General features: G+C 41.6%; 1 protein-coding gene across 3 annotated transcripts in view; it reads right to left on the reverse strand.

Moving 5' to 3' along the window:
- Positions 1-26,618, reverse strand: part of tub (TUB bipartite transcription factor) — a 31,331-nt gene extending 4,713 nt beyond the window's left edge. The window contains exons 1-9 of one of the 3 annotated variants that reach the window (XM_060072330.1): positions 26,378-26,618; positions 9,373-9,424; positions 8,900-9,062; positions 7,565-7,708; positions 5,956-6,090; positions 5,196-5,317; positions 3,522-3,713; positions 2,919-3,031; positions 336-450 (exon numbers count right to left, since the gene is read on the reverse strand). In XM_060072330.1, coding sequence (XP_059928313.1) covers positions 336-450; positions 2,919-3,031; positions 3,522-3,713; positions 5,196-5,317; positions 5,956-6,090; positions 7,565-7,708; positions 8,900-9,062; positions 9,373-9,424; positions 26,378-26,433 — 1,092 coding nt within the window. In that variant the 5' untranslated portion in view covers positions 26,434-26,618. Of the gene's footprint in view, positions 1-335; positions 451-2,918; positions 3,032-3,521; positions 3,714-5,195; positions 5,318-5,955; positions 6,094-7,564; positions 7,709-8,899; positions 9,063-9,372; positions 9,425-12,598; positions 13,336-26,377 lie in introns of those variants that run through there. The other 2 variants (XM_060072329.1, XM_060072331.1) reach the window with 2 other exon arrangements.
- Between the last annotated feature and the right edge of the window lie 309 nt (positions 26,619-26,927).

The raw sequence follows: 26,927 nt of genomic DNA on the forward strand, positions 1-26,927 counted from the left end.
CAGTGTGTAAAATAATGTTTTCTCATGTGATGTTGATTGTTGTTTACTGTATGCTTTATCTATTTTATTGTATTCTGCTGCTGTCTTGGCCAGGTCACCCTTGTAAAATAAGTGCTAAACCTGCATGTGCATGCGTAGGTTTTTCCATTAGCAGCCTCAATTGGCCTGAATTGAAGCTAAAGTATGGGAGAAGTATTCAGGAGAAGCTTCACGTAAATTATTCTGATTAGTTCTTTAATGGAGTGAAGAAAAGTTGCGCAGTGCAGGTTTAAATAACAATAACACGATCAAGGTTGAATAAAGGTTGAAAATACTAATGTTTGAACCCGACTCACATAGCAGATGGCAGCCAGCTCCTGCCGCAGGTTGGTGGCTTCCAAGCTTGTTGTGCTCTTGCCAGGGTTCAGACCGCTGTCGTAAACAGTGAACTTGGTCCCCATGAGGTTGGACCTGGCCAGGAGGAAAGAGAGAGGGAGAGTAAAATATGTGGGGAAATACATTGGGAAGACGAGGAAGAGAGGGGGGGATACAGAGAGAGAATGTATGACTATTAGATAGAGGCTCCTAGTTCCAACAGACAGTGTGAAGTGACATTCTAAGTCGCCAGAACATTAGGCTCACGGCTCATTTAGCTAATTTATCCCAATAATATATTTATTATTGCAGCATGATTTTTCTTAGAGTTTAACTAGATTGCAGTCTACCCTTATCATTTATTCTGAGGACCTTTAAACCAGTATTGCCAAAATATTACTGTTGAATATCAGTTGTGATTTTACCTTGTCAAACTAGCCCACTAGTTGCAAGCGATTCATGAAAAAGTCCCCCTCCAATGTGCAATTAAGGAGAACCAATGTGGAGTGTTTCTATGACATCAGCAAGCGTTATTTATGCACCGCCATAAGACTCCCCAGTCACAGTCCTGTTGTGCTCTGTTTGTGTTTGTCTGTGTTCATCCCCCAGTTTGATGCCCTTCCCCCTCCTTCCTGCAACTCTAGCAATCAGGCAATTGAGTGCACCTGTGCCCGGCAGAGTGAGATGTATAGAAGCTGGAAGCAGACAGTATTACAGGGCCAGGGGGCCATCCTGCAGTCAGCATGCTGCGTGGGTGGAACCTAGTGAATGAAGTGCTGTGTTTTGTGATATTTCTTTGGACTGGTAGAATGAGCTACTTTGGTTAGATGGTGTTTGGTTGTAGTTTGGTCTACAACCAAACCAGGTGTCGTTTCGTTGTGTTCTTTCCCCATTTGGGAAAGTGATTCTTTGTTATCTTAATTCATTGAATTAACCTTTTGCCTCTAACCTCTTTGTCCCACAGAAAAACTATATTCTTTGTTTCTCCTCTTATCCCCCTGGATACTAATTGGGTTCGTAATACTCAATAAAGTCGCATTCGACATAATCACTCATTTTATCTCACAACTTTCCTCAGTTCTTCAGTTATAAACGAGTTTCAAATCAATGAGACTTTGTTTGCGTACCATCTCAACCAGACTTTAAACTGTTGGCTTTATGTGCAGTGTAATGGTAGAGGCTGTATGTTAATAGCCTGAGATTCTACTTCGTTTCACTTCGTAATCTAGTCTGACGTTTCTTCTGTCTGAGCTGCTGGCGGGCGGGGGTTGCTTCCACTTAAACCAATCACTAAGCGGATACCGATTCCAAAGTAACGTGAGCTGATATTTCTTTTAAAAATAGCTCTTGAAGTCCCGCCTACAAGATGCTGATTGGCTTGATAATAATTACAGCTGAATATCACTCAAGAGACTGACACCAGACTGTGGATTACAGAATTTGTTCAAAGTGGGCAGGGTTTGAGGGGATGAAACCAGGCCAGTATGTTAATGAGGCAGTTCAGCACGTCGCTTGCGTTGTGGATGGCAGGGAGCCATGTTTGGTTCATGCCTCCGAGGGCTTGGAACAAGATACTAAAGCAGACATGATAACATTGTATGATTAACTTAATATCTACAAGCGTGAAGCCCTCCTGATGTAGACTAGAAAGGACACAAAGCCATGTACATAAGAAACTCTATTTTCCAGTATTCAGATTATAATTATTAGATTGCCATTCATTCAATTGCCCATCATATTTATTTTACCTTTAATTAACCAGAGAAGAAGGAAAAAAAGTAATTGAGACTAGAAATCATTTTTTCGGGAGTGCTCTGGCCAAGGCAGGCAGGAGCAAGACATAGAGTATTCATCAACCTTCGATTTAAATTCAAAGTAAATAATTATCACTCATCCATTTATTTTTGAAACCACGTTTTCAACTAGACATGCATAAGGTCTAAAACACAGAGACTAAAACATACACACATACACGCACTCGCACACTGAATGTGTAGGTACACAAACATGTTTACAGTTTATATACATGCATACATGGTGTGTGTGCCTTGATGCGTAGACAGACTAACTGTGTCCCAGCATGGTGTGTTCATGACCTTATTGAACTCCTCATTCCCCCCATGGCTGCAAATGAAATCGAGCTGAAAACATGTTCTCCCTCAGCCTCCTGGACATTCAGGCGTAAGCATTAAACCAATTACTGTCTCTCCAGAGAGACACAACAGTCAACAAAACCAAATTGATACTCAGTATTTTTCTGGGGTCGCATGAAATTGATACTTATGTAACAGCGTTTTGTTCCCAGTGTATGAGTAAAGGATCTGCTTCTGACTAAGATAACAAGATGTGGGAACCTGATGTTCCCATATCTGAAGGTTTTAACGTTATACATTTGGCTAATTTGTTTTACGTTTGTACCGTATATACATGATACAGGGGGTAACTTAACCCGATGTCTGAAGCAACCTTCAAGCAGCACAGATCCTTTAGATTGCCATCAGAAAATGAACCCAGTTCTGTGGATTACTGTCGATGGGAAATAAAAACAAGCGCAGAGGCCTCACCTCAGCTTGCCGATGAAGCTTTCTCCCCCTCGAGACAGATCCGTGGGGTCGATGGAAATTAGGTAATTAGATGTTTTACTCTTTTTTCTCTTCCTGCCGGCTAACAGGAACACCTAGAGCAAGCCCATCCAAGAGACGGATTAGTGTGCAATTATAAAATTCTCTTCAACAGCAGTTCCCCAAAAAATACTATGGAACTGTATTAACATGTGATAGATGAATGAACTGAACAATGGTTGAATGATCAACTGATTAATTGATTAATTGATCATTCATCGATCCATCAATTCATTGATCCACTCATTCATCGATTCATTGATCAATCCATCCATTGATCAATTGATTCATCGATTCATTGATCAATCCATCATTGATCAATTGATTCATCGATTCATTGATCAATCCATCATTGATCAATTGATTCATCGATTCATTGATCAATCCATCATTGATCAATTGATTCATCGATTCATTGATCAATTGATTCATCGATTCATTGATCAATTAATTCATCGATTCATAGATCAATCGATTCATCGATTCATTGATGAACCCATCCATTGATTAATTAATTCATCTAATCATGGATTGCCCGTCTCTCACCCTCTTGCCGTCCTCCCTCTCTAGGTGGAGGTAGTAGGTGGGGTACATGCCTCTGTCCATCCCCTTCTTATCCCTGGTGATGCGGCACTTCACTCTCACACCCTGGGGGGCTGGGCGCAGGGAGAACTCCTCAAGGTCATCCACGTCCACGCAGGGTTCGCCGGCCGGGGGGGTGGAAACGGACGCTGCCTCCTGCAGGACAAGTCAAACCAATTTCCTGAGTACAGCCCTTCAATTCCAGCCAGGCCTCCGTCTTAACCCTGAAGCCCAAGCACACAGGCGTGTCGGGACAGACGCAAAATATGAAGCCGGCCAAGAAATACAACCCTGCTACATTCACGCTATGTGTACTTGGCTCCGTTATGACGATATATAACAATATATCCTTTTTAGGTCAAGTTACAAATTTGAAGTGTAATTTGCGCTCTATGTGATTTAGGCTGAATGAGACAAGGTGTAAGATTTGTGCATGCATAAATCACTTTTAATTCCGAATCCATGAATAGGTTTTAATTTAATTAAAAAAATTACAACCTTCCAGGCTCTCTCAGTTGTGCCGAAAAGCCTGTGGGCAGATTAGTATTATATTAGAATCTGGGAGGTTTTGTCAGGAAAAAAGAAGGAAGTGCGGAAAATGTCTGTTCTTTCTTAACTTTTTGATCAATTAAATAGTTTAACAAACGTTTATTCATGATTGTCAATGATTGCTCTTGTCTAGGGTTAGGATTAGGGTCAGGCTCACACTCCAGTACTCTGTATGCACAATCTTGAGAAGCCCGATATTTCACCTAGCAGTCAGAGGGGTCAGTATTGAAAAGGAATTTCAGATTCTTACAAATAGTACCTCTTAGCCCTCTAAAGGGTTACAGGTCCCCTAATTATCAGGGAAGCCACATTGAGAAGGAACACCAAGACGGATCCCTACTTCCAGGTCGGTTAGAACCCCATCAGGTTCCCTAATGAGCCAATACAAGCCTAAATAGCCCAAAAATGTTCAGGTAAGATTAAGTTGTTTCGAAACTAAATAAAGAATAAGTTCAAAGTCCATCATGAATGGGAGCTAAATTGTCTAGAACAGGAGAAAGCCTACATGTCACAGGCAGGACAGACAGACGGAGCCTGGCGTTACATATCAACTGAGAGCTCTGACACCACAAAGAGACTATCTTTATAAAGACAGCAAGGTAAAGAGTCTGATCCACTGGGGTGTGAAGAATAACAAGATTTATTTTAGGACATTTTCCCACAATAAGGGCAAGGTGTAGTTACGAACTTGAGGTTTAAGGGAAAAAAGGAGTAGAAAAAAAGTAAAATGGAATACAATATTTGCCTGTTCTTTATATATTTCCCCTAAAAAGACATGGTGACTGTAGCTAGGACTGGGTAAAGAACATTGCTTGTTCAAAAGCAAGAACAAACTGTCAATTTGCCTCCATAATGAAACACAAAGACAAAAACAAGATGGACGTCATTATAATCCAAAGACATAACTGGTCTACTGAGTGCATACTACAACTATAGCAACAGGACGGAAATTTCGTTAAATTGTGCTTGAGGCTACAGAGGAAATACAAACAATTACTTGTCAAAATACACAATGGAAATAGTCAAGGCTCCTGCAAAGCCATTATGTTGCTGCCATATTGCTAAATGCATTGATTGTGTTTTGTATACCTTGCAGGATTTCTTGCTGGTGGCAGAGCCCGGCCGTGTGTTGCTGTTGAGCTGGGACGAACTGGAGCTCACTTCGTCATCATCATCGTCTTCCTCGTCGAAATTCATGCTACTCGAAATACCTTAAAAGAAATACGTCAATAATTAACTCCAGCTCTTTTAGAATTTGTATTTTTGGGTAATTTGACACCAATGTCAAAAATAAACATAGAAATGTCCTATTCTCAAAGGTTCTTTAGATTCAAAAGACTGCAATATTTAAGACAATTATGAATGGAAATATTTATTTTTATTTCCAGATTTTTGTTATTGCGTCCATGCTGGAGAACATAAGATTCCGGGTGCAAATGTATATTGACTTCTGATGTTACATATCTAGTATGCTTTTCATATCTAGTATGTTGTTTCACAGCCTTAAAAAGCTCCATATCTAGAAAACGGCATCATGTATTCACACCTTTATTTTCACCTTGAATACAATACTCCTGATAGTCTTCCGAATCCAATCTATTGCCTTTGCTGTTACAGATTCAGAGTGAGAAATATGTTACAATAATGCAATTTGTGTGTGTGTGTGTGTGTGTGTGTGTGTGTGTGTGTGTGTGTGTGTGTGTGTGTGTGTGTGTGTGTGTGTGTGTGTGTGTGTGTGTGTGTGTGTGTGTGTGTGTATGTGTGTTAGTGTGTGTGTGTGTGTGTGTGTGTGTGTGTGTGTGTGTGTGTGTGTGTGTGTGTGTGTGTTTCTCTTCATACAGGTCAATACCTTTCTTCAGCATAGTGACCCGCAGGTCCTGCTTGCTTTGGGAGTGTGTGCAGCTCATGGCACACTCCCCTTCTCCCTCCTCATTGGACGAGTGGCCCACAGTAAGGATCTGCACCTGACCATCGTCATCACTTCCTGCTGATCCCACAAACAGACACACACATGTACTCAATCAGACTCGAGGAAAAGTAGTATAGGGTTAGGTTACCAAAAAAACACACACAAAAAGTAAGGTTCACTTGCATAACTTAGATGGTAGATGCCACCAGGTGTGAGTGTGAGTGTCATTTGTTAGTGGTTGCATAATATCCCCCCTTTATGGAACAACAGCAACAAAATGCAGTGAAGGGAAAGATGAAATGGTCCAAGTTGTTCTCAACAATTGGTAAGATGAAGGGAAAATGTAGATGTTGTTTCCAGCATTTCGCAAAGAAAGTGTGCTTGGGTAAGTGTTAGTTTTTCTGTCTCCCTTTTCTTATAGAGGTACACAGAAAAAAGCCCAAGAAGAACATAGATTGGGACACCGAGAGAAAAACATTGAAAGAACATGTTAGGATCAACCGTTGGTGTTTATCTATAATTTGGTTATCTATAGTTACGCTCGATACGATAGAACCAAACAAGCATACGATAGAACAGTGAAGCTGCGTGTGAGCACCATGCCCGCGTGAGAGCGACGATCAGTAAGTGAGGTGCCACTGGCCTAATTAGTTTTCATCCTCAACGGAAATCTTCCCATCAAATCCTTCTTTTTAATCTGGAACAAAGTCACATTTCTACAGATGAGAGCAGACAGAAAGAGTTGGGGCGAAAAAGCATGCTCGGTTTTGAAACTTGACAAGTGCAATCAAAGCAATTAGGATAGAACATTAATTCCATTAATACGAGGAGAGTCTATAGCTGGGGCTCAGTTTTTTCCTCTTCTGGTCTTCTGATTGCACTCCTGACTTCGAATGTCTATTTTGGGAGAAGAGAGTGGGTCTCACTTGGCGTCAAACTTGGCAGGGTGAGAAATCTCTGTCATCTTCACACATCACCATAAGTAGCGGTGTCAGTCTGACAAGGAAAGTGTCAGAATATATCGAGTATAGAAGGCGGTATCCTCATATGCTATATCAATATATAAGAATAGGACTTATCGCTTGTATTCAATGCAAGGAGGCTTGGAAAGGCAAACACTTACGGCTGAAGGGAGATGTCTGTTCTCTGATACACGGGCGATTGCAGTGATTCAAAGCTGGGTGATTTCTATGTTCATAGAACAGGGCCAAGGAGGCAGGTTTGCAAAACACACAATTTGTCCTCGAAAAATAAATAGAAAAGCTTCTGCTCAGTATTTATCATTCTTGGAAAAAAATATATAATTTTATATATATATATATATATATATATATATATATATATATATATATATGTATAAAATCGAATCCTGACCCCTTCTCCCCTCTGTGCCTCTGCATAGATTTCTCTCTGCGCCTCTTTTAGATGTCTTTGCTCCTCGTCCCTCTGGGTTGTGCTGCTGTCCCCTCTCATCTGTGATTCCATTATGTTAACAGACATTATGTTCGCCCGGCGCCACTGGGATAGCCTGTCCTCCCTGGAGGCTGACCTTTGTGTTTGCCCTTCCTCTCCTTCTTGGTGCTGCCGGTCTGTGGTGTGGAGCCCGCCGACCCCCGTCCCTTCTTAGCCGAGCGGGGCGGTGGTGGAAGCTGGGGGTCCGCGATCGCCTTCTCCTCCTGATCGGCTTCTTGTACTACACACGCGCACACACACACACACACACACACACACACACACACACAATGGAGAGCGGTAATCATTGGGTTATAAGGTCCATTATCAGAATGGATGAATACAATCAGTCCTTTCGAAAAGAGAGGTTGATTAGGTTTTATAAGAGGCTTTGAACTTCTGCCTTTAAGGTCAATGGTTACATTGAGACTTTCCTCTCTCTGCACATATCCTGTGATACTGACATTCATGCTGCTTACATGCTATTCAGAAGGCACATGAAGGCCTGCGGTTACTCTTCATTTGGGACTTTTACTGCAAAGCACACATGCATTTATGTAGATGGGTGATAGAAAATGCAAACTAGGTGGAGTTAAACTACACGTTGAAGATTTGCCGCCGTACTATAGGTACAGAATCCTGACCAGTTTGACGGCACATCCAAATTGTATTTTTGATACATTAATCTTAGGAAAATTAGGAGATATGCATATAAAGGTTCAGCAATTATTAGATCAGACATGTGCAATGTGCATGGAGAGAACTACATTCAGTAAGACCTCCTGTCTATCTATAAGGTTCTCAGAGAGGAATAGTGAAGGAACAGACCACTGATAGGTTGATGATTTGGCCGAATATAATCGAGCATACCTCCCCCTACACTATTTTAACACCCAGGAGTGATTGATTCAGTGTTTTTGTTATGGACTTTATCAGAGTAAAGGAAGATATTATTCTGTGGTGCTTTGAGGATAATGTATTTGTATCATCAAGGAAACATTTGATTGATAGTTCTACCTCACTGTTGTTTTTAATCTTGGATCGTGGCGCATTCATTAGGAAACAAAGGCTGAGGCATCGCATAATTTTAAAAATAATGCACACCCTTAGAACGTAATTGACCAATCAGGATCAAGTATTCAACAATGTTGTGCTATAAATAGACCAAACATGGTGGGACTCGAGTTCATAACGTAAGAACTTTGTTATGGGATTTGTTGGTTGGAATGAAATAAGATTCTGATAGCACACAAGAGTCTGTTGAGATCTTTTTTTCACCGAGGTTAGGGGCTCAATGTTGAGATGATAAAGACGGTTGATGGTTTTCTGATGTGCATGTGGTTAGTACAGTCACATTGGTGGTTATTTGTTTACTCAAAGATACAAGTAGCTGAAAGCGAGGTAAAGGTTGGGATGTGTATGGTGGGCCTACCGTGGTAGACGGTGCTGTTGTTGCTGGTGAGGAAGGACTCCACCAGGGGGGCCTGCTCTTCGCTCTGCTTGGTCCGGCGTGCGCGGGATCGGGCGTCCACGTTGGATTGCACCATCAGAGGTTCCTGCCTTTTCTTCTTCTGCTTCTGCTCCAGAAGAGCTCGCTGCACGGCCACATAAAACACATTTTTCTAAACATGATTCTTGAATGATGAAACAAACACCAACAACAAATATAAGAAGTATTTTGATCATTCGATCAATATAACAATATTTCCAGAGCACTGTTTAAGTGTTCTGGTGAAAGATATTTATCTTTCACACTGATTCAGGCTGATACAGTCCTCCACAAAAATTGTGAATACATAAATACAATTATTAAATAAATAGATGGACATGGAGTTGGGTCATTAACTGTCACATATTAATATTGATAATATTACTTTGAATGAAAATAAACCCTCTAGGACCCACCTGTCTGTCCAGTTTTTGCTGTCGGAGGTTACTCCCTTCATCATCTAGAGTGCTGGAAACAAAAAGGAGACATTAAATATGGCTTTCCTACACTATGACTTATAGCTTATATAGCTTGTTTGAAATGCATGTTGTCATTTTGGGCTTGTCTTTCATATTATTTGAAAGAAATGGAAGGATTTTACAGTTGCACTTGTGTTTTTTTATGCAACTACTTTATGCAACAAGGCCCGATGACTTTCTGACTATTAAAATAATCAAATCCAAACAAAGGAAATGTTAAAGGTGTAGTGTGTAGGAGTTAGTGGCATCTAGTGGTGAGGTTGTAGATAGCACCCAACTGTATAGCCCCCTTGTCCCTAGCAACCACGTAGGAGAAGCTAAGCTGACGCAGGTACCATTAATTACTTCCAAAATGAGGTCATCCTGTAGGATAGCATTGGGTAGTCAAGGTTCAATATATTAGGTTCCCTGGGGGATTTTCATCTGGTCTGGTTATTATGTCTGTAAAACGATTGGTCATACCTTACAAGTAAGATGGCGATAATAAAGCTTCATTGTTCTGCATTGTGGTACAGCTTTTTGCTAACATTAGCGATTTGTTCCCTTCTGGAAAATAGTAGAAACATGGCGGTGCATCATGCCGTGCTGCTGGGAAGAGGACCCGCTCCCTATGTAGATATAAAGGGTTATTATTTTTATGGGAATATATTCTTATTAAAAGCTACTTATGAATATTATGTTCTATTTCTGCCACGTCTGTTCCGCTAGATGCCACACAATTCTACACAAGCCACCTTTAAGATGAGATAATGATCGTTGGTCAATAAAGCCACTTGTGATTTTTAGAGATTTTAAACAGCGGTTGGGAAATCACTGATTGCTGCTGCAGCTAGTATGGTCTGGCACCACTGAGACCTTCCACCAACTCCTTATGAAAGGCCAATTAGAACACTTGTGGTGGAGGAAAAGCTGAAGGATGAACAAGTAATAGAAAGAAGTAGGTCTCCTTTTACTAATGAACCGACGTAATAGTAATTGTGACACAAGGTGTCTTCATTATCCCCAAAAAGCAGTGCAGTAAATAGGTAGCGCTATGTCATCAGGAAAACCTTACCTCATCAATGCATGACATTAAGCCTCGTTTAAATAGGATTTAACATTAAATTAACATTTGACCATTGCAACGCGGCAATATTTCTACATTTCAAGTTTGATGCGAAATGCCGAAGGTACTTTTACAGAAATTGTCCTAATTCTTATCTCAAAACCGTCATCCCATCATCTATTTATAAAGCCTAGGTCCTTGAGAAAAAAATAACACATTTAGCATGAATATCACATTTTCGTCCAAGGGAGCATGTAATGCCTGCAACCAACTGTGTATTACCCGTCACACCTCAATAATTATTACGGACACCCCAACCCAACCAAAATTCCGGATGATGGAAATCTGTTAACCTAACTGTTAACTGTTAACTTAACTCAAGCGCCAAATCACATGCAGGAAAATGGATATAATGACATGAAATGCACACTACAACCCCCACTCTCTGCCACATAGAGATAAACAAAGCACTCGTCTGCAATCAGTTATGAAAAGCATGGCAAGAGATGGAGCAGACACATGAGCACACCAAATATATCCCTGTGGAGGTCAACTACCTCATTACCGTGAAGAGACTCTTGTGACTGTTGCTGCACCGTCATTATGAAAAGGTTCATACGTGGTTACGTAATCCCCAACTGATAACCTCATTACATATGTTCAATAACCTTTAATGTGTTGTTGACTTTTGAACTTCAAACAACATTTCCCACCAGATTAATATAAAAAATAATGATAACAATAGAATAATAATGATAGAAAATGCTAAAATAGACTGGATGGATTAAACTCTAATTTGGAGAAAGTATCACGACACTATTGGATGAATCAAAGGTTATTGAGCTATATCGGCAAAGTACTGGCCTTTGTAATGTCCAAGAGCACTATTCATAATTAATGAAACTATTCCAGGAATAACATCATAAATTATTATAACAAGTGAATAGGAGCACAGTGAACAAAAGAGGTAGCTATAGGGAACCACCACTGTAGACGATGTTCGTTGAACAGCTATAATTTCACAGGTTATTAAAATGTCTAATGACCTAACACGATATGTAGTCTCATGCAATTCGTTCAACCACTCACAGTCAGTTCTCTGTCATTAATGTATAGAATGCAGGAGCAAACGGCAACAATGGGAGCATTGAAACCATGGCAATATAATTCCATTTTCGAGATAAATAAATTAATCCTGCAAGTGTAAAACAAACATGGAAAATGAGACACACAGTCTCTGTTCCTCAACCACAAACACCATTTTGCAATCACAAGTAAGATTAGTTTTACCCCCTCAGCCCCATATACATTTCAAAAAAGAGGTTTTCAGATATACTGACAGAACTCTAATTCATGTGCAGTTTACCAAATATTTAAGCTTTACAATTGAGAGCTGAAGGAGGATGTGTCTGCTACACCTGTGCCAATTCATCAGGGCCAAGTCAGTCACTCAAGTGATTATGACCTCTGCCACTCTACTCATTCCTTCTCTTTCCTCACAGTCTTTTCAGTGTTCATCATTTGATAGATTGAATCGCACCCTCAAAAACCTCCATTAGAACACACACACACACACACACACACACACACACACATACACAAACACACACACAGATATTCACGATAACAGCGAACCACACAGTATATGTACACGCTTGCACACTCATTACCAACATATGTGCATACACACACACACACACACACACACACACACACACACACACACACACACACACACACACACACACACACACACACACAGATATGCACATGCATGCACACTAACAACTACCAGAATATACTTGCATGCAAAAACACACAGACACAGACACACACACACACACACGCTTGCATGCACAGTAAGTAACAACTACCAGAATACATGCATATACAGACACACACCCACAGACCCACAGACCCACAGACACACACAGACACACACACACACACACACACACACACACACACACACACACACACACACACACACACACACACACACACACACACACACACACACACACACACACACACACACACACACACTTACTAACACAAAGCGCATGCAAGCCCCTCGTAACTGAATGTTTCCGGGGGGCTCCCAGGACAGAGCTGTACCTGTAGGGAATCCAGTCAGAGGAGTGTTTGGAGCTCATCCCGAGTTTCTCGCGCCTACTGCTAGCGCCTTCTCGCTGCAAGGCAAATGGCCTGCGATGGCAACAGCACGAGTGGCTGTAGGTTTGCTTGGCTGTCGGTGATCAGAGCGAGATAGCCATCATAGCCTGTTCATCCTCTGCTGCCCACAGCCCCTCTCCATGCTCCCCCAAGCCCCAGCCTCGCTGAGCCTCCCCGAGAATGTCCCCTGAAGGTAGAACAGGCCAGCCCGGGCCACCAGCACCTTGCTCTGGAAGCTGGGGATGACGAACGACAGACGCGCTCCTCAGACCCGCACGGTGCAACAACACAAAAAAACACCACACTGCCTGCCTTTCGCTTGCTGCCTGCCTCTCTCCCTCTCCCTCTCCCTCTCCCTCTCCCTCTCCCTCTCCCTCTCCCTCTCCCTCTCCCTCTCCCTCTCCCTCTCCCTCTCTCTCTCTCTCTCTCTCTCTCTCTCTCTCTCTCTCTCTCTCTCTCTCTCTCTCTCTCTCTCTCTCTCTCTCTCTCTCTCTCTCTCTCTCTCTCTCTCTCTCTCTCTCTCTCTCTCTCTCTCTCTCTCTCTCTCTCCCGCTCCACTTCTGCGCCGTTGTCCCCGGGCGTTCGCTCCGTACGCTGTGTATCCGAATCTCCCTCCCTCGTCTCTCACCGTCTTTCTCTCTCCTCCTCTCCCTCTGCCTTCTCTTCTCCTTTAAATCGGCCCCTCCCCCTTCCCCTCTCAGACTGCCTCTGCCTGCCCGCTCCCCACGTATATCTTGCACGGCGGCAGCCTCCTCGATGTGAGGGCTGGAGAAGGGCATCGGAAACAGGTAATGGAGAAAACCTTTTTTGTCGCTCTCCTCCTTTTTCCCGGGAAACAATACGGCAGACGAAGCGCTTGTCCGCCTCAATGATGCCCACATACGTGCATAATGAAAACCACAATGGCAGGCACACACACTTAGGCTTAAACAAACACAAACGCATACATTTATCTCTCTCCTCTTCACTCCCTCTCTCATTTACAGGGGCTATAATTGTATTTATTCATTGGGTGTGCAAAGGCCAATTAGCATAAAATTGTGTGCAAGGAAGTGTTCGTCTGCACACACAGTCCTTAATTTAACACTCTCCACCAGACAAAAGGAACACTGTGATGGTGCCACAGCTCCAAGCCTGTCAGACTCATCTGCTCTAAGCCCCCCCACACACACACACACCTCCCTCATCATCCCTCGGACAGACCCCCCCCCCCACATACACACACACACACACACACACACACACACACACACACACACACACACACACACACACACACACACACACACACACACACACACACACACACACACACACACACACACACACACACACACACACACACACACACACAAACACACACCAACACAAACCCAGGCACACACACACACACACACACACACACACTGCCCCCACATTAACAGGCAGAGCTCACTATCGTATCAGGTCTACTGGGGGACTTTTCTTGAAATAAGTCATTTTCATTCCCTATCCTACGCGTATTCTCCCCATGCCCAGTCCCAAATCCATTTCATATATCAAAGTGCAGATACATTTTTTTTTCAATTCGTCATAATATGATATTCCATATGCAAGTTGTATACATTGAAATGCAGTCTGGGCATCAGGAAATGCACTCAACGACAGAAAATAACTGCAGGCCTCAGTTCATAAATGTATCTCAGACACTGAATTGTGCTGACAGTTGAAGGGTAAAATCACACGCTCGTCAGAGGCTAATGTTTCATAGCATGCCTCACTCAATATTTTCTAGCCTCTGTGCTAAGCATGTCTTACATTGGATTTTAAAATGTAGGCCAAAAGGTGGTATGGTCGAGTACATAAAGTAATATTATGTCAGCTTTCATATCCAACCCCACTTCTGCCGGTTTAGATGTAATGCAGTATTTAAATAAAGAGGAGAATCTCATTTTAGGGTTTGTAACCATTGTTTGGGTTTGGGATTGTATAGGTTCGGGAGCGTGATATGAACTTGGTTTGATACGAGAACGAGGCTGGAGAACATGCTGTTTCACCACGAGAGAAGGTGTAAGCACAGCACGGCCCTTCATATTTGATGCGTAAGCCCTTTGATGTTCACCCTTGGTAATGAGAGAGTTGGTGGGGGGGGGGTTAAAGACTTCTATATCAGACACCTTTCTATCACAAGAGCACATGAACCTGATCATCTTGAACCGCCACCACTCCTAAGTAAATACACTCTCTTCTCATGTATGTATTTGCCCATTAAGTAGCAAATGGCACGCCCCCCTCTAAACAGAATTAGTAGCATCAGTTTCAAGGTTTGCCATTTGATGTTTGCAGTTTCACGACAACAAATAAGGTCACTAAGAAAAATGAACAGCAACAAGTCACCGTAACAAGTCAAAATCAGCGTTGTTGTTGTTTTTTTACACAATAGTTACACAACCTATTGTATAGGGAAGGCAAGGCAAGGCAAGGCAAGGCAACTTTATTTATATAGCACTTTTCATACACAAGGCAGACTCAAAGTGCTTCACATATAGACATTGTCATACAATAAAATAAAATAATAGGTAAGTAAAAGAAAAACATATGCAAAAATAGAAAGTTAAAAAGGCATTTTAGTATTAAAATAGAAAATAAAGGCAAAGTTAAAAAAGCTTTTTAGAAAGTGCAATGTATTTAAGATTTAGCAGAAAGCTATAGCAAACATAAAAGTCTTCAGTCTTGTTTTAAAGGTGCTCAGAGTTGGGGCAAGTCTTAAATCCTCTTTCCCATGTTTTGTATTTACTCTGGGGATAATTAACAGATTGGTCTCAGAGCTTCTTAGTGGTCTAAAAGGCTGATGTAGTGGAAGCATATCAGTTAAATATTTTGGGCCTAAACCATGTAGGGATTTATAGGTAAGCAACATGATTTTAAAATCAATTCTCTGACCTACAGGAAGCCAATGTAACGATTTCAGAATTGGTGTAATATGATCAAATTTTTTGGTCTTTGTTAGAACTCTAGCAGCAGCATTCTGAACAAGCTGAAGCTTCCTCCGAGTTTGTTTTGGGAGACCTGTAAGGAGACCATTGCAGTAATCAAGCTTACTAGTGATAAAGGCATGTACAAGTTTTTGTAAGTCTTCGGTGGACATGAGCCCTCTAAGTCTTGCTACATTTTTAAGGTGATAATATGCCAATTTTGTAACATATAATATAAGTGTTTTGGCATTCAAGTTGAGAAGGCCAGCAACAGAAATCCAGGAAGTTGTCCTACTTCATGTTCTTTGCTGCATTCACTTCCATACAGTGTATGTTTTATTGCACATCACTCCAACCATAATAGGACATACTGGGTATGTCCCAGTATGTATTCGTTCAAAAGGTCGGCTGAGCTTTTTTATCCTGTCTTTCCATGACACCCTACACGACCTCCCACCACATCCTGGCCCCTCCAGGTGAAAATGTCTGAAAGCCATTCCCTATCATGGATGGCATTGAGGTTCAAAAGCTACACCGTTCGCAGGGATCCCACTGGCTATGGGCAACCCATTGCCGACCTGGAGCCGTTGCATGTCTGAGGGAACCTTGTGGTGATTAGAGTTGAGGCAACCAAACAAACGTCCTCCTTTTGTCCGGAGCTGGCCACGCCATGAAGGGATCAGCCTGACCAGATCCCTGGTGGCTGGTGTCTAGGCGTGTGGTGGTCCTTCTAGGACATCACTTAGTATGTTTACATGATGCAAACCATCACATGAACAACCAGGATACCGGCGTATTTTGAGCACAATGAGCTTAACATTGCTAAAAGGCGTCAGGGCACTACTTTGGTGTGAATAAGCAGGTCTCTCGCCTAATTGATATTGTACAGACCGCAAAACACATAGACACGTCTAAACAGGTGAAGTGACATGCTGGTTATGAGATATTGTTACATGTATCCAGGTTTGACATTGTTCCTACCGCTTAGCATAACTCTATACTATTTTGTCTACACTTACCAACACTAATTATTGCATGAATTCATATAGGGATGACAAGCCTGTGGTCTGTCATTGCGTAAAGGTGGGTTTAATTATAAGGAGCTTTGCTTATTGTTTTAGAATGTACAAAGAAAAAATGAAACCGCCTAGAGAAACACAAGAAAAATGCATATAGGGAGAGACAATTTTTGGACTTTGGCAATATTAAGTGGAAATGGTGTGTTACAGACAGCTATATTAAAAAAGTACACATCAGCTCTGTCATTTGTAAAAAAAAAACGTCTGAATCTCCTTTGCAAACAGCTTTTCTTACTTGAGCTCAGGACGTTAATATGAGCATTAAAGCCCTATGCAGGATTTTGAAGGTTTTCTTTGCATATGGTTAGAAAAATCATGATGGGGTCTGGGCAATTATTATTCGGCTATGTCACTCAAACGTTGACCCTTTAATTAAAACGTCTAAGCCTGTAACTGGTGGTGAGAGGCTTAAATCCAGAAATGCTGGGTTCTTTTTTGCAGGTTGCTGTTCGGAAGCGGATCAAACACTGGCATCTTTATTGAAGGGCAGTAGTAAATCACAGCGCGCCAAGAAGTGAGAGGGAGGGGTGTGCTGGAGAGGCCATGAGTCACTGGGAAGAGTTAAGATCCTGAGAGAGCGAGAGTGAGAGAGAGAGAGGAAGAGAGAGAACGAGTGAGAGAGAGAGAGAGAGCTAGGGAGAGAGCGAGAGGGAGAGAGAGAGAGAGCTAGAGAGAGAGCGAGAGATAGATATAGATATATAGAGAGAGAGAGAGAGAGAGAGAGAGAGAGAGAGAGAGAGAGAGAGAGAGAGAGAGAGAGAGAGAGAGAGAGAGAGAGAGAGAGAGAGAGAGAGAGAGAGAGAGAGAGAGAGAGAGAGATGATGGTTGGTCAGATAATTCAATGAAGGTGACAGCAAAGAATAAAATTCACTGTCGGAAAAACCATGCTTCCATGACACGTGTGTAGTGTATGTTATACCTGTGCATGTGTGCTTGTTTGTGTGTGTGTGTGTGTGTGTGTGTGTGTGTGTGTGTGTGTGTGTGTGTGTGTGTGTGTGTGTGTGTGTGTGTGTGTGTGTGTGTGTGTGTGTGTGTGTGTGTGTGTGTGTGTGTGTGTGTGTGTGTGTGTGTGCTTGTGTGTGTTGACACAGTAGAGCTTGTATCAACGCAAGTCCCTGTATCTCATCTCCCAGTGCCAAACTGGGGGGGACATGCATAAAACATGATTTGGATTAGGAAATGTCAGCCAGGAAGAAACAGTGTCCCAGTGTCCCATTGGGCCGGGCAGATGGACTGCTTCAACACACTGAAGTCCCATTCGCCCTCTGCAGTCCATCTCTACAGACAGCACTCCACCGACCAAACACACACAACCCAGCCTCATCCCCAAAACGTCCTGTCCATGCACATGTTTTAGGGTAGGAATACACAATTCATTTTTTGGCACGGATACACTGTATACTATCCAGCATTCATTATATTGTTGTTAATGTCCCCAATGAACCAAATGTCTACCATATGCCCACAGGGATGCTCTGATGGTATGAACGTTAGCTGCGGGTGATGTAGGCTGGCTATGTGACCAAATAATGCAGAGGAAAAAAAGATTGTAATGCAAAGGTGAGAAGAGAGGGGTGAGATGCGTGATCGCATCGATTCAAATGTATCATAGGGCAGCAGAGCACTGCAGCGTATATATCGATTATAGAGATGAATGATGCCAGGCTTACATACTTTGATAATGGATAGTCAAAATAATGATCATATAGATATTGTTTTGATATGGAAAACAGAATAAAACCTCACTGTGTATCTATAGTCTCAATGAAGAAATGAAGAAATGAACAAACATTTAGCACTTAAAGAAAACAACAATATAAACTGTTGTGACAGAATGGAAATATCCTTTAAGTATTTTGAATTTTCTGCTAGAGTAGATTATCCGTACAAAAACAGACGTTTCCGCCATGTTTATGGACACTTCACATCAACCCCTCAAACCAATGCATGCTGTTCTGTTTCCAAATTACTTTATTCTTAAGGGATAATGGCACTGAGGATGAACAGAAGATTGCTCATATAGCTCAGTCTTTTCACCCTGACAAAACAGACGAGTGCGAGGGCTTGAGTGTGCTCCTGCAGGCTCACTCAGCGTCTCCGTGAGTAGGGCCATTCCTCCTGCGTACGTCACTCTGCTATACTCTTGATAGACGCCCTGCTCTGCTTTTCCTGCTGTGACCATGGCAACAGTGGAAACCAATTAGCATTTGAAGCACACACGAGTACCGGCTCTATCCCAATCATGCACACATTCTCACAAACACAACCAACAAAACTCAATGCTTCCTAAAATATTAAGCTGTTTAAACAAATCAAATCGTCTATCGGAGTATCTGTCGTAGCACAAATATCAGTGACTGTGACTCCATGTTTAATCCAGTAGGGGGACACATACAACTGTGGGAGGAATAAAGTGAGGTTGAGGCTTGTACACTTGGGGGTGCTGTTGCACAACCTTCTGATGAGATGATTTAGTTAACATTTCAATAGAGAATATTCAATACATTAAAGATGGATGTGTTTGTAACTTAAATGTATCTCTGCCAAAGCTATTCATATTCCGGAGATGCTTTCATCCAAAGCAATTTGGGTGCACAGGTGGGGGCTGGGGAGTGACGGAATATATTGGAACCCAGAACCTTTTAGCTCGACATCAGAGACCAAACAGACAATCATGGTCCTTTATTAACGCAAGCAATGCCTTAGTATAACCAAAGTATAGAGAAGGTATAATCCTCATAAAGTAGAGATAGATTGTGTTGATAGTAACCAGGACCAAAATAGAAAAAAAGAAAATAAATGATTAATTCCTAATTTTACAAAAGAGAAACTGCTGTTGTGATTAGTGATGTATTATTATGCTGACATTTAGTATGATATTGGCGACACTTGGACTTTGTGGTTTATAATTGTATGATGTATTTTTACAATAACATATTATAGCTTAAGCTTTAGTCGGCTGAGTCACAGTACACTGTGTGCACAGCTGTATTGTTGTGACCATGTGTCTATGTGTCTATCTCATTAAGCCTGGGTTAGATTTTATATGTGGGACTCCTCAGTGAGGCATTACTTCCTTTTTAGGAAAAGAGGTGTAATCAAGAGAAGTTCCTGGAACATTTGCATCTAAAGATACATTATAACGTCACTTTGTCCAGTGATTTAGGCCGCTAAATTTATATATATATATATATATATAATTAACAATTAATAATAGCAGACGACCAGGATCAAGCTTAAAATTATAGTTGTTTTCATGGAATGCGATACATGCAGCAAGATAACGGAGACTGAGAGCTAAATGACAAGAGCAACAGCAACAGCAATAGTTTTGTAATGGAATAAACCAGAGACCTCAGTCTGAAATTAAAATAAAGCCCAAACATATGAGAAATCCACAACAAGAAAATATCAAAACCCCTTGGCCCTCTTCTGAGAGGTTAGATGAAGACAGAACGAAGGACAGCAACAATGACAATAACAAGACCAATTGAAACCAATTGGTCAATTGATTTCTCTTCAAAAAGATCATGTCTAGAATTTAGCTCCACATTATGCTTCCAGTTTTCCAAATGTTCCAACTACCTCAACAGACATATTCTCATATCTCCCTCTACTCTCTTCTAACTTCTTGTTCCAGATATTTTAGCCCATCAAAAGAATGTAGTTGATCCTGTAGGTTTCAACATCACACAAATGACAGCCAAATAGCATGGCATGCCACCTGCCTAGCATTGTGCAACCTAAGCAGCGCTGGCCTGGTCAGTCCTTAGACTGTATGGGGTGGTGCTGGTATAGGTATTGGAAGGCCAGTGGGACGTGCTCATCCCTCTGACCTATGGAGTATCCTAAATGCCCCGGGACGGAGACAGGGAGGAGAGCGCCATCTTTTGAGAGGTTAGACCAAGGTCCAGCCTCCCTGTGGTCACTTAAGATCAGACGGCACTCATCAAAAGAGTAGGGGTGCTAACTTCGGTGTCCTGGCTCTAGTACCAACATGTACAAGATCATCAGTCATCACCTCTCTAATTGGACGGTTTCACTCCTCACCTCTCCACGGTGACAGCCAGTGTGTGGTGAGGGATCCGGCTCAAACAGGCTGCCATGCTACAAAGTGGTAGTGGAGGAGGTGTCACAGCCCCCCACGGACCACAAAGCAATCAGATCTTTCAGTTGTACATTGTATAACTTCCTATACCTTCCTTCATTATGCGATGGGTTTATTAGCGTATGCGTATCCGTTGATGTAGAATACACCATCCATATTCGAAAGACATGCAAGATACTTACAGGGTCAGTGATGATACTGTATTTGACTATGTCATTGTGCCAGTTTGTGATACCGTAGTAGTAGCTAGACAAACGGCAGCATGAGAGAGAGAGAGAGAGAGAGAGAGAGAGAGAGAGAGAGAGAGAGAGAGAGAGAGAGAGAGAGAGAGAGAGAGAGAGAGAGAGAGAGAGAGAGAGAGACAGAGAGAGAGAGAGAGGGTCAACCAACACAGTGTTTGACACAAATGAATGCTAAGGTGAGTACAGAGAAAAAGGCTTTCAAAATAACAAGAAGCTGCAAAGAGGAGCGATGGGTTTTATATGAAGACACAAGGCCGTTGGTGGTCAATCTAGAGGTGTAAGCTTATTATTCGGGGGCAGAAGCAAATCCCATGCCAGTACCATCTATTAACTCATGTTGAACGCAATATTATATAATCAATGTGTCTGTATTGCTATGACTACTACTAGTACTACCATTATGATTACTATAATTACTGATGCACTGAGGATGGTTCTACACGCTAAACCGTCAGTAATTATAGTCATAGATTATGTTTGGACATAGAATAAATAATTAATTTTGTGGTTCGCACTTCCACACGGTACAGAAATAAGAAAAGGATGAAAACATTATTGTTTTTTTTGAGAAACGTGTTCAAAAGTGCATTTCAGTTTGCACAGTACACGTTCTATATGTTGCATGAATCAAGGTCTCCATCCAAGTCCCTGTCCAGAGTGCTAGCGCTGCACTATTTTTACTATATATATACCGCGCTGGTGCACCTGCTGCACACCAGGACTACACATCCTTGCTTTGATGTGGACAACAAGGAACTAACAACAAACCCCCGGTAATAAGACACCCCAATGCATCAAAGGCAAAGAAACCCATAGAAAATCAAAGACTTACTGCTTTGTACTCATGCAACTAATTATCATTCTCTGAGCTGACCCACCATGTTTGCATAGCTACTGCTGTACCATGTACCTGCTCACTGTCAACTGATTACCAGTGAAAGAGGCACTGGTGAGTGAAGTGACCAGTGAAGGTTATATTAGTATTTGAAAGCAGGAGTTTCATTTCCAAGGCGATAATTGGTAGGCGCTATTTGGCAAGAAAGTACACTTTTTGGTTTCATTTAGATTAGATTTTGCGCTATATTGTGCATCTTGCACATATTGCACACAGTCCGATAGACTGCCATATATATCCAAGTATATTGATGTTTTTTTAAACTGCAACACTATTGGAGACATCCCATCTTCTCTCATCACCGCTTTCTGATTCATAGTATAGTACATCTGTTTTCATACCTACTGCTCATAGTATTGTACATCAGGAGGACTCATAAATTCTGAGAGGAGGTTATCTGCGGGGGGTGGGGGGGTGGGGGGGCTGGAGAAACCAAATTTAGATCACTCCAAGCCAAAAGATTTCACTCGATTCAGTTTGATTGAATGAGTCTTTGAATTGTGAATGTATTGGATAACAATCTGTTGTCCTGTACCTTGGCCACAATAACACCAGCCTCCCAGCTCTGTGTAAGAGAAATTATCTTAAAAAACTGCCCTAAAAACTGTTCCGATACTTAATATGGTTGTGCGTAGGCACATGGGAGAGTAAGCTAGCATTCACTTGCATAATGGAAAACCGATGGTCAAAAACATTGCAATGTTTTCTATTGAGGCCAACAGTCTGCCAACAGCCTGTCGTTTGCAGGAGACACTAAATCAGGACAGCAGAGCTGTTGGACGAGCTGTTGCAAATGTGTTTTACAGCAGCGACAACAAGTAGTAACAATAAATACTCCAGTTGGTTACTAGATATGTTTAGCAGTTTAAGATAAATATGCAATCAAAGTCTGAACTGCACCTTTTATTTTTAAGAACAGCATATGTAAAAATATGTAATAATTAGCCATTAAGAAGGCATACATCACGGGGCTGGATAATTGGTTTTCTTTTACAATCAGGGAGGATGCTTTTGGACATGTCACCCTGACATTCCCTGGACAAGAATGTCACTTCAATGATGTCCTCTGTCTATCCTCATGTGTCAGCCTGAGGGAGAAAGAGTAGGTCCTCTGGGCTGCTGAAGCCATTCTACCAGCAGACACAGCGCCATCCTCTGCTATCCAGCTCCACCGTGCTGGCCTGGCCACATCCATAGTTCAGGTTGCATCTTACGCAATCCGGCTTGCAGAGAGAATGAAACAAATTTGCTACACGTTTTGCTGCACGTGATGACAACCTATAGGGAATAAAATAGCCTGGTCACAGTTTATCAGCAGATATAAATAACCTCAATACACAGATGGATCACAGTAATTTGCCCCAGACAATCATATTTTTTATTCTATGTCTATTTGTTTTGTTATGAAATGATTGGGCGTTTAATATCCTGATGACAGAGGTGAGGTTCTAATGTTAGTAAGTGATTCTGCAGGCCAGATGAACCAATTACCATGTACTATGCCTGACAAAGAGGCCTACTTATTCAGCCCTGACGCCAAGAGCTAGCATATATTGACTTTAAGCATGAATTATATATGAATTCCAAATAGGAATAAAAATACGAATGCTAGCCAGTCTCTTTTAACGTGTGGCTCTGGGAAGAGTATTCAATGCAGCTATCAGGCTCCATACGGCCCCTCTAAACACACCTGAAGACTTGGCTCATTTGGGAATACCATAACACTCACTTCCTACACATACACATAATTAGTTCCGCTGTAGCACGTTTAACCAGCATTAAAAAAAAACAACGTGTTTTTCGCATCTGATTCCTTTCCTGGTTCTTTTTATACAATCCTATTTATTAGTAAGTATTTTCTCAACATAGATTGCAAGTCTTGACAGATTGTTCGACCTATACAATCATACATAGTGGTCGACTATAAAATAAAAAAGCAAATAAAAAAGCAATCAGGGATGATGGGAATCTATTTGGCCATACCCCATAATCTTCTACTGTGTAGTGCACACACACTGGGTTCTCACACTCCTCTCCAGCTGCTGTGTCGTGCGGACAGTGATCACTCTCCCCTGAGCCTCCACAGAACTGTTTGGAGGAGTTGTTAGAGGGAGGCTTCCTCCCGACTACACCAAAAGAGCAGCTGTAATGCACCTGCTGTCAGCCAATGGGAACCAGAGACCTCGGCCACATACCAAACTGCACATTAATTACTGTGACGCATTGGAAACAATACTCTTCAGACCATTGATTGAGGCCACAATTGACCACAAGACCACAGTTACAACTTTTCTCTTATCATACTTTGCTTATTTTTCTCTATTCATCGGTGTGAACAAATCTCTGATGAAGGGGAGAAGGGATGCGAGGAGATATCAAATTGGCCCCGACTGAATGAGTCTTGTCAAATGCCAAGAATACTGAATAGAAGATCAAGTTCAGCGTGGTGGTGTCTTTGTTCCTAAATTCCTATATTCCATATCCCTTTAATTCTGCCTTTAAGACATGCTTTCCAAGCTGTGAGTATTATCTCGTCTTGACGCCACTCTCTAGAATGCTGTGTGAGTGAGTGGGTGCCAGGGTTGTTAAATTAATATGGTGTGTGTGTGTGTGTGTGTGTGTGTGTGTGTGTGTGTGTGTGTGTGTGTGTGTGTGTGTGTGTGTGTGTGTGTGTGTGTGTGTGGTTGTGTGTGTGTGTGTGTGTGTGTGTGTGTGTGTGTGTGTGTGTGTGTGTGTGTGTGTGTGTGTGTGTGTGTGTGTGTGTGTGTTTGTGTGTTTGTTTAAATGTGTGTGTGGGGTACCTAGAGATCCAATTGCTTTTGTCAGTGTGTGTGTGTATGTGTGTGTATGAAGAGAAGATGAGCTAATAATGTGTGTTATGCAGGGCAGATTGTCCACCACACCAGCATTACAATATCCCTAATACAGATTTTGTCTGTTATAAGAAAGAATAGCCTTGATTGACAGCGAGGTCAGTCGGTGAAAGGTCCAAACACACTTGTATTTTTCCTGCTGTGATTTGGACATCATCTGTCTCCTTATTAGGAGATATCAAATCTTAATTTGAATAAGATTATAAATAAACACACAGATTGGCAATACTCAAGTTGTAGTCCAACTTTATAGTTGTGCATAGGATGAACGTCCCCCCTAGGTCTTACTAGTAATAATTGCAACATGTTCTTGCATTGACTGACATAGTTGTCCAATACCAAATTCTAAAGTGTGTGTGTGTGTGTGTGTGTGTGTGTGTGTGTGTGTGTGTGTGTGTGTGTGTGTGTGTGTGTGTGTGTGTGTGTGTGTGTGTGTGTGTGTCTGTCTGTCTGTCTGTCTGTCTGTCTGTCTGTCTGTCTGTCTGTCTGTCTGTCTGTCTGTCTGTCTGTCTGTCTGTCTGTCTGTCTGTCTGTCTGTCTGTCTGTCTGTCTGTCTGTCTGTCTGTCTGTCTGTCTGTCTGTCTGTCTGTCTGTCTGTCTCTATCTCTTGTTCATGATGGTGTTTTTTTTATAGCAAGTAAACTCTGATTCTGACAGACCACATTATATGCATTATATGCTTAATATTTCATATTTGCTGTCACGTTTGATTTTCCCAGGGACTTGTTGTGATTAAAATATAAAGGGTTTATAGTTTACAACATGTCCCATTTTTTACAATTATAAAATTGTCTATGATTTTGCTGCCTCTGATTTCATTTAGCTTAGCCTGCACAAGCATTTCTGTTAATTTTTCTCAATGGGTGTCTCAACCTAATTTTCTAATTTGAATAAATAGATGGACAATCTGGATGAGCTATGTGGCTATGCAATATATATATAACATTATTTAGAGGTTTGCACGAGTAACAATGTCATGTCACATTTTATTATAAAACAAACTTCCCTCATTTAAAGGACCTTGCACATTATGGTTAGTATTGAATTGCAGCTTTAAGATGGCTAGGCTAGCATCTCTGCATAGTAGTAGTAGCCAACCTCTGCGCTGAGTGCCGATATTAGTATTTGGTACTGACATATATAAGACATACAGTATTAGAATGCAAATGTGTATTCATCGGTCTTTGCAAAGTACTGAATAAACCTGCATTCATGTCAAAACACTCCTTATCTGAACACTCCTCTAGAAGGACAATATTTAAATGAACAACGGCTTCGGGATCTTACTTCATTCCAGCGTTGTGGGCAGCCAGAGCAAACCTAACACTTCGTGGTATTCATGCAGAAAAATGTGAATATCAAACACTATTATGCGTTCATAACAATACACATTTGGCCGACCTAATTAGTCAAGCGGACGATCTCCAATACATTTGACAACTATTGCGCAGTTGACTAAGAATAGTGTCTGATTTGATGATGAGAAATAAAACGTTAGGTCTAAATTGGTGACACTTTATAGACACGTTGAACTGCCTAAACAATACATCAGAAAAAAAAATCGTATTTACCTGTCATAACTCCATCTACTGTAAGACATGCTCCTGTTGCTGCAGACTGCATCCATGACTCGAGTGGAATTTGATGTTTCACTGACAGCTGAGATAAATGTTTACAATGGGAACCGCAGTAGTTCAACCAAAACTGATATTTCCACGACGGTTGCAAAAGCAACAATAAGACATTTATTTATTGAATGAGTCGGAATGTTTGGAGCGAGATGCTGTATCTTGGGTGATACCACTATAGAAAATAGGGAGGGGGACCCGAGTCGACAGCGACAAACAATCAGTTTCATCGTGATTTATACCGAAGGAACTCGCATCATCGTATTATCTGTCTTGGCAGTTTGATGATTTCTATTTTTACAATTGACAATGCTAACATTGGTAAGCCAAATCGTTACTGGTACACAAGTTGACATGTCACATTTTGTAAAATAATTAATGAAGTAGCCAAAAAAAACAAAGTTTTTGGGCTATATTCTTCATATTTTTATTGAAATATACAAGTCACCATAACACAACCTAGAGAACAGACAGATCACCCTGACCAATTTAT

The sequence above is a fragment of the Gadus macrocephalus genome, chromosome 14 (genome assembly GCF_031168955.1).
Source record: "Gadus macrocephalus chromosome 14, ASM3116895v1".
Lineage (NCBI taxonomy): Eukaryota > Metazoa > Chordata > Actinopteri > Gadiformes > Gadidae > Gadus > Gadus macrocephalus.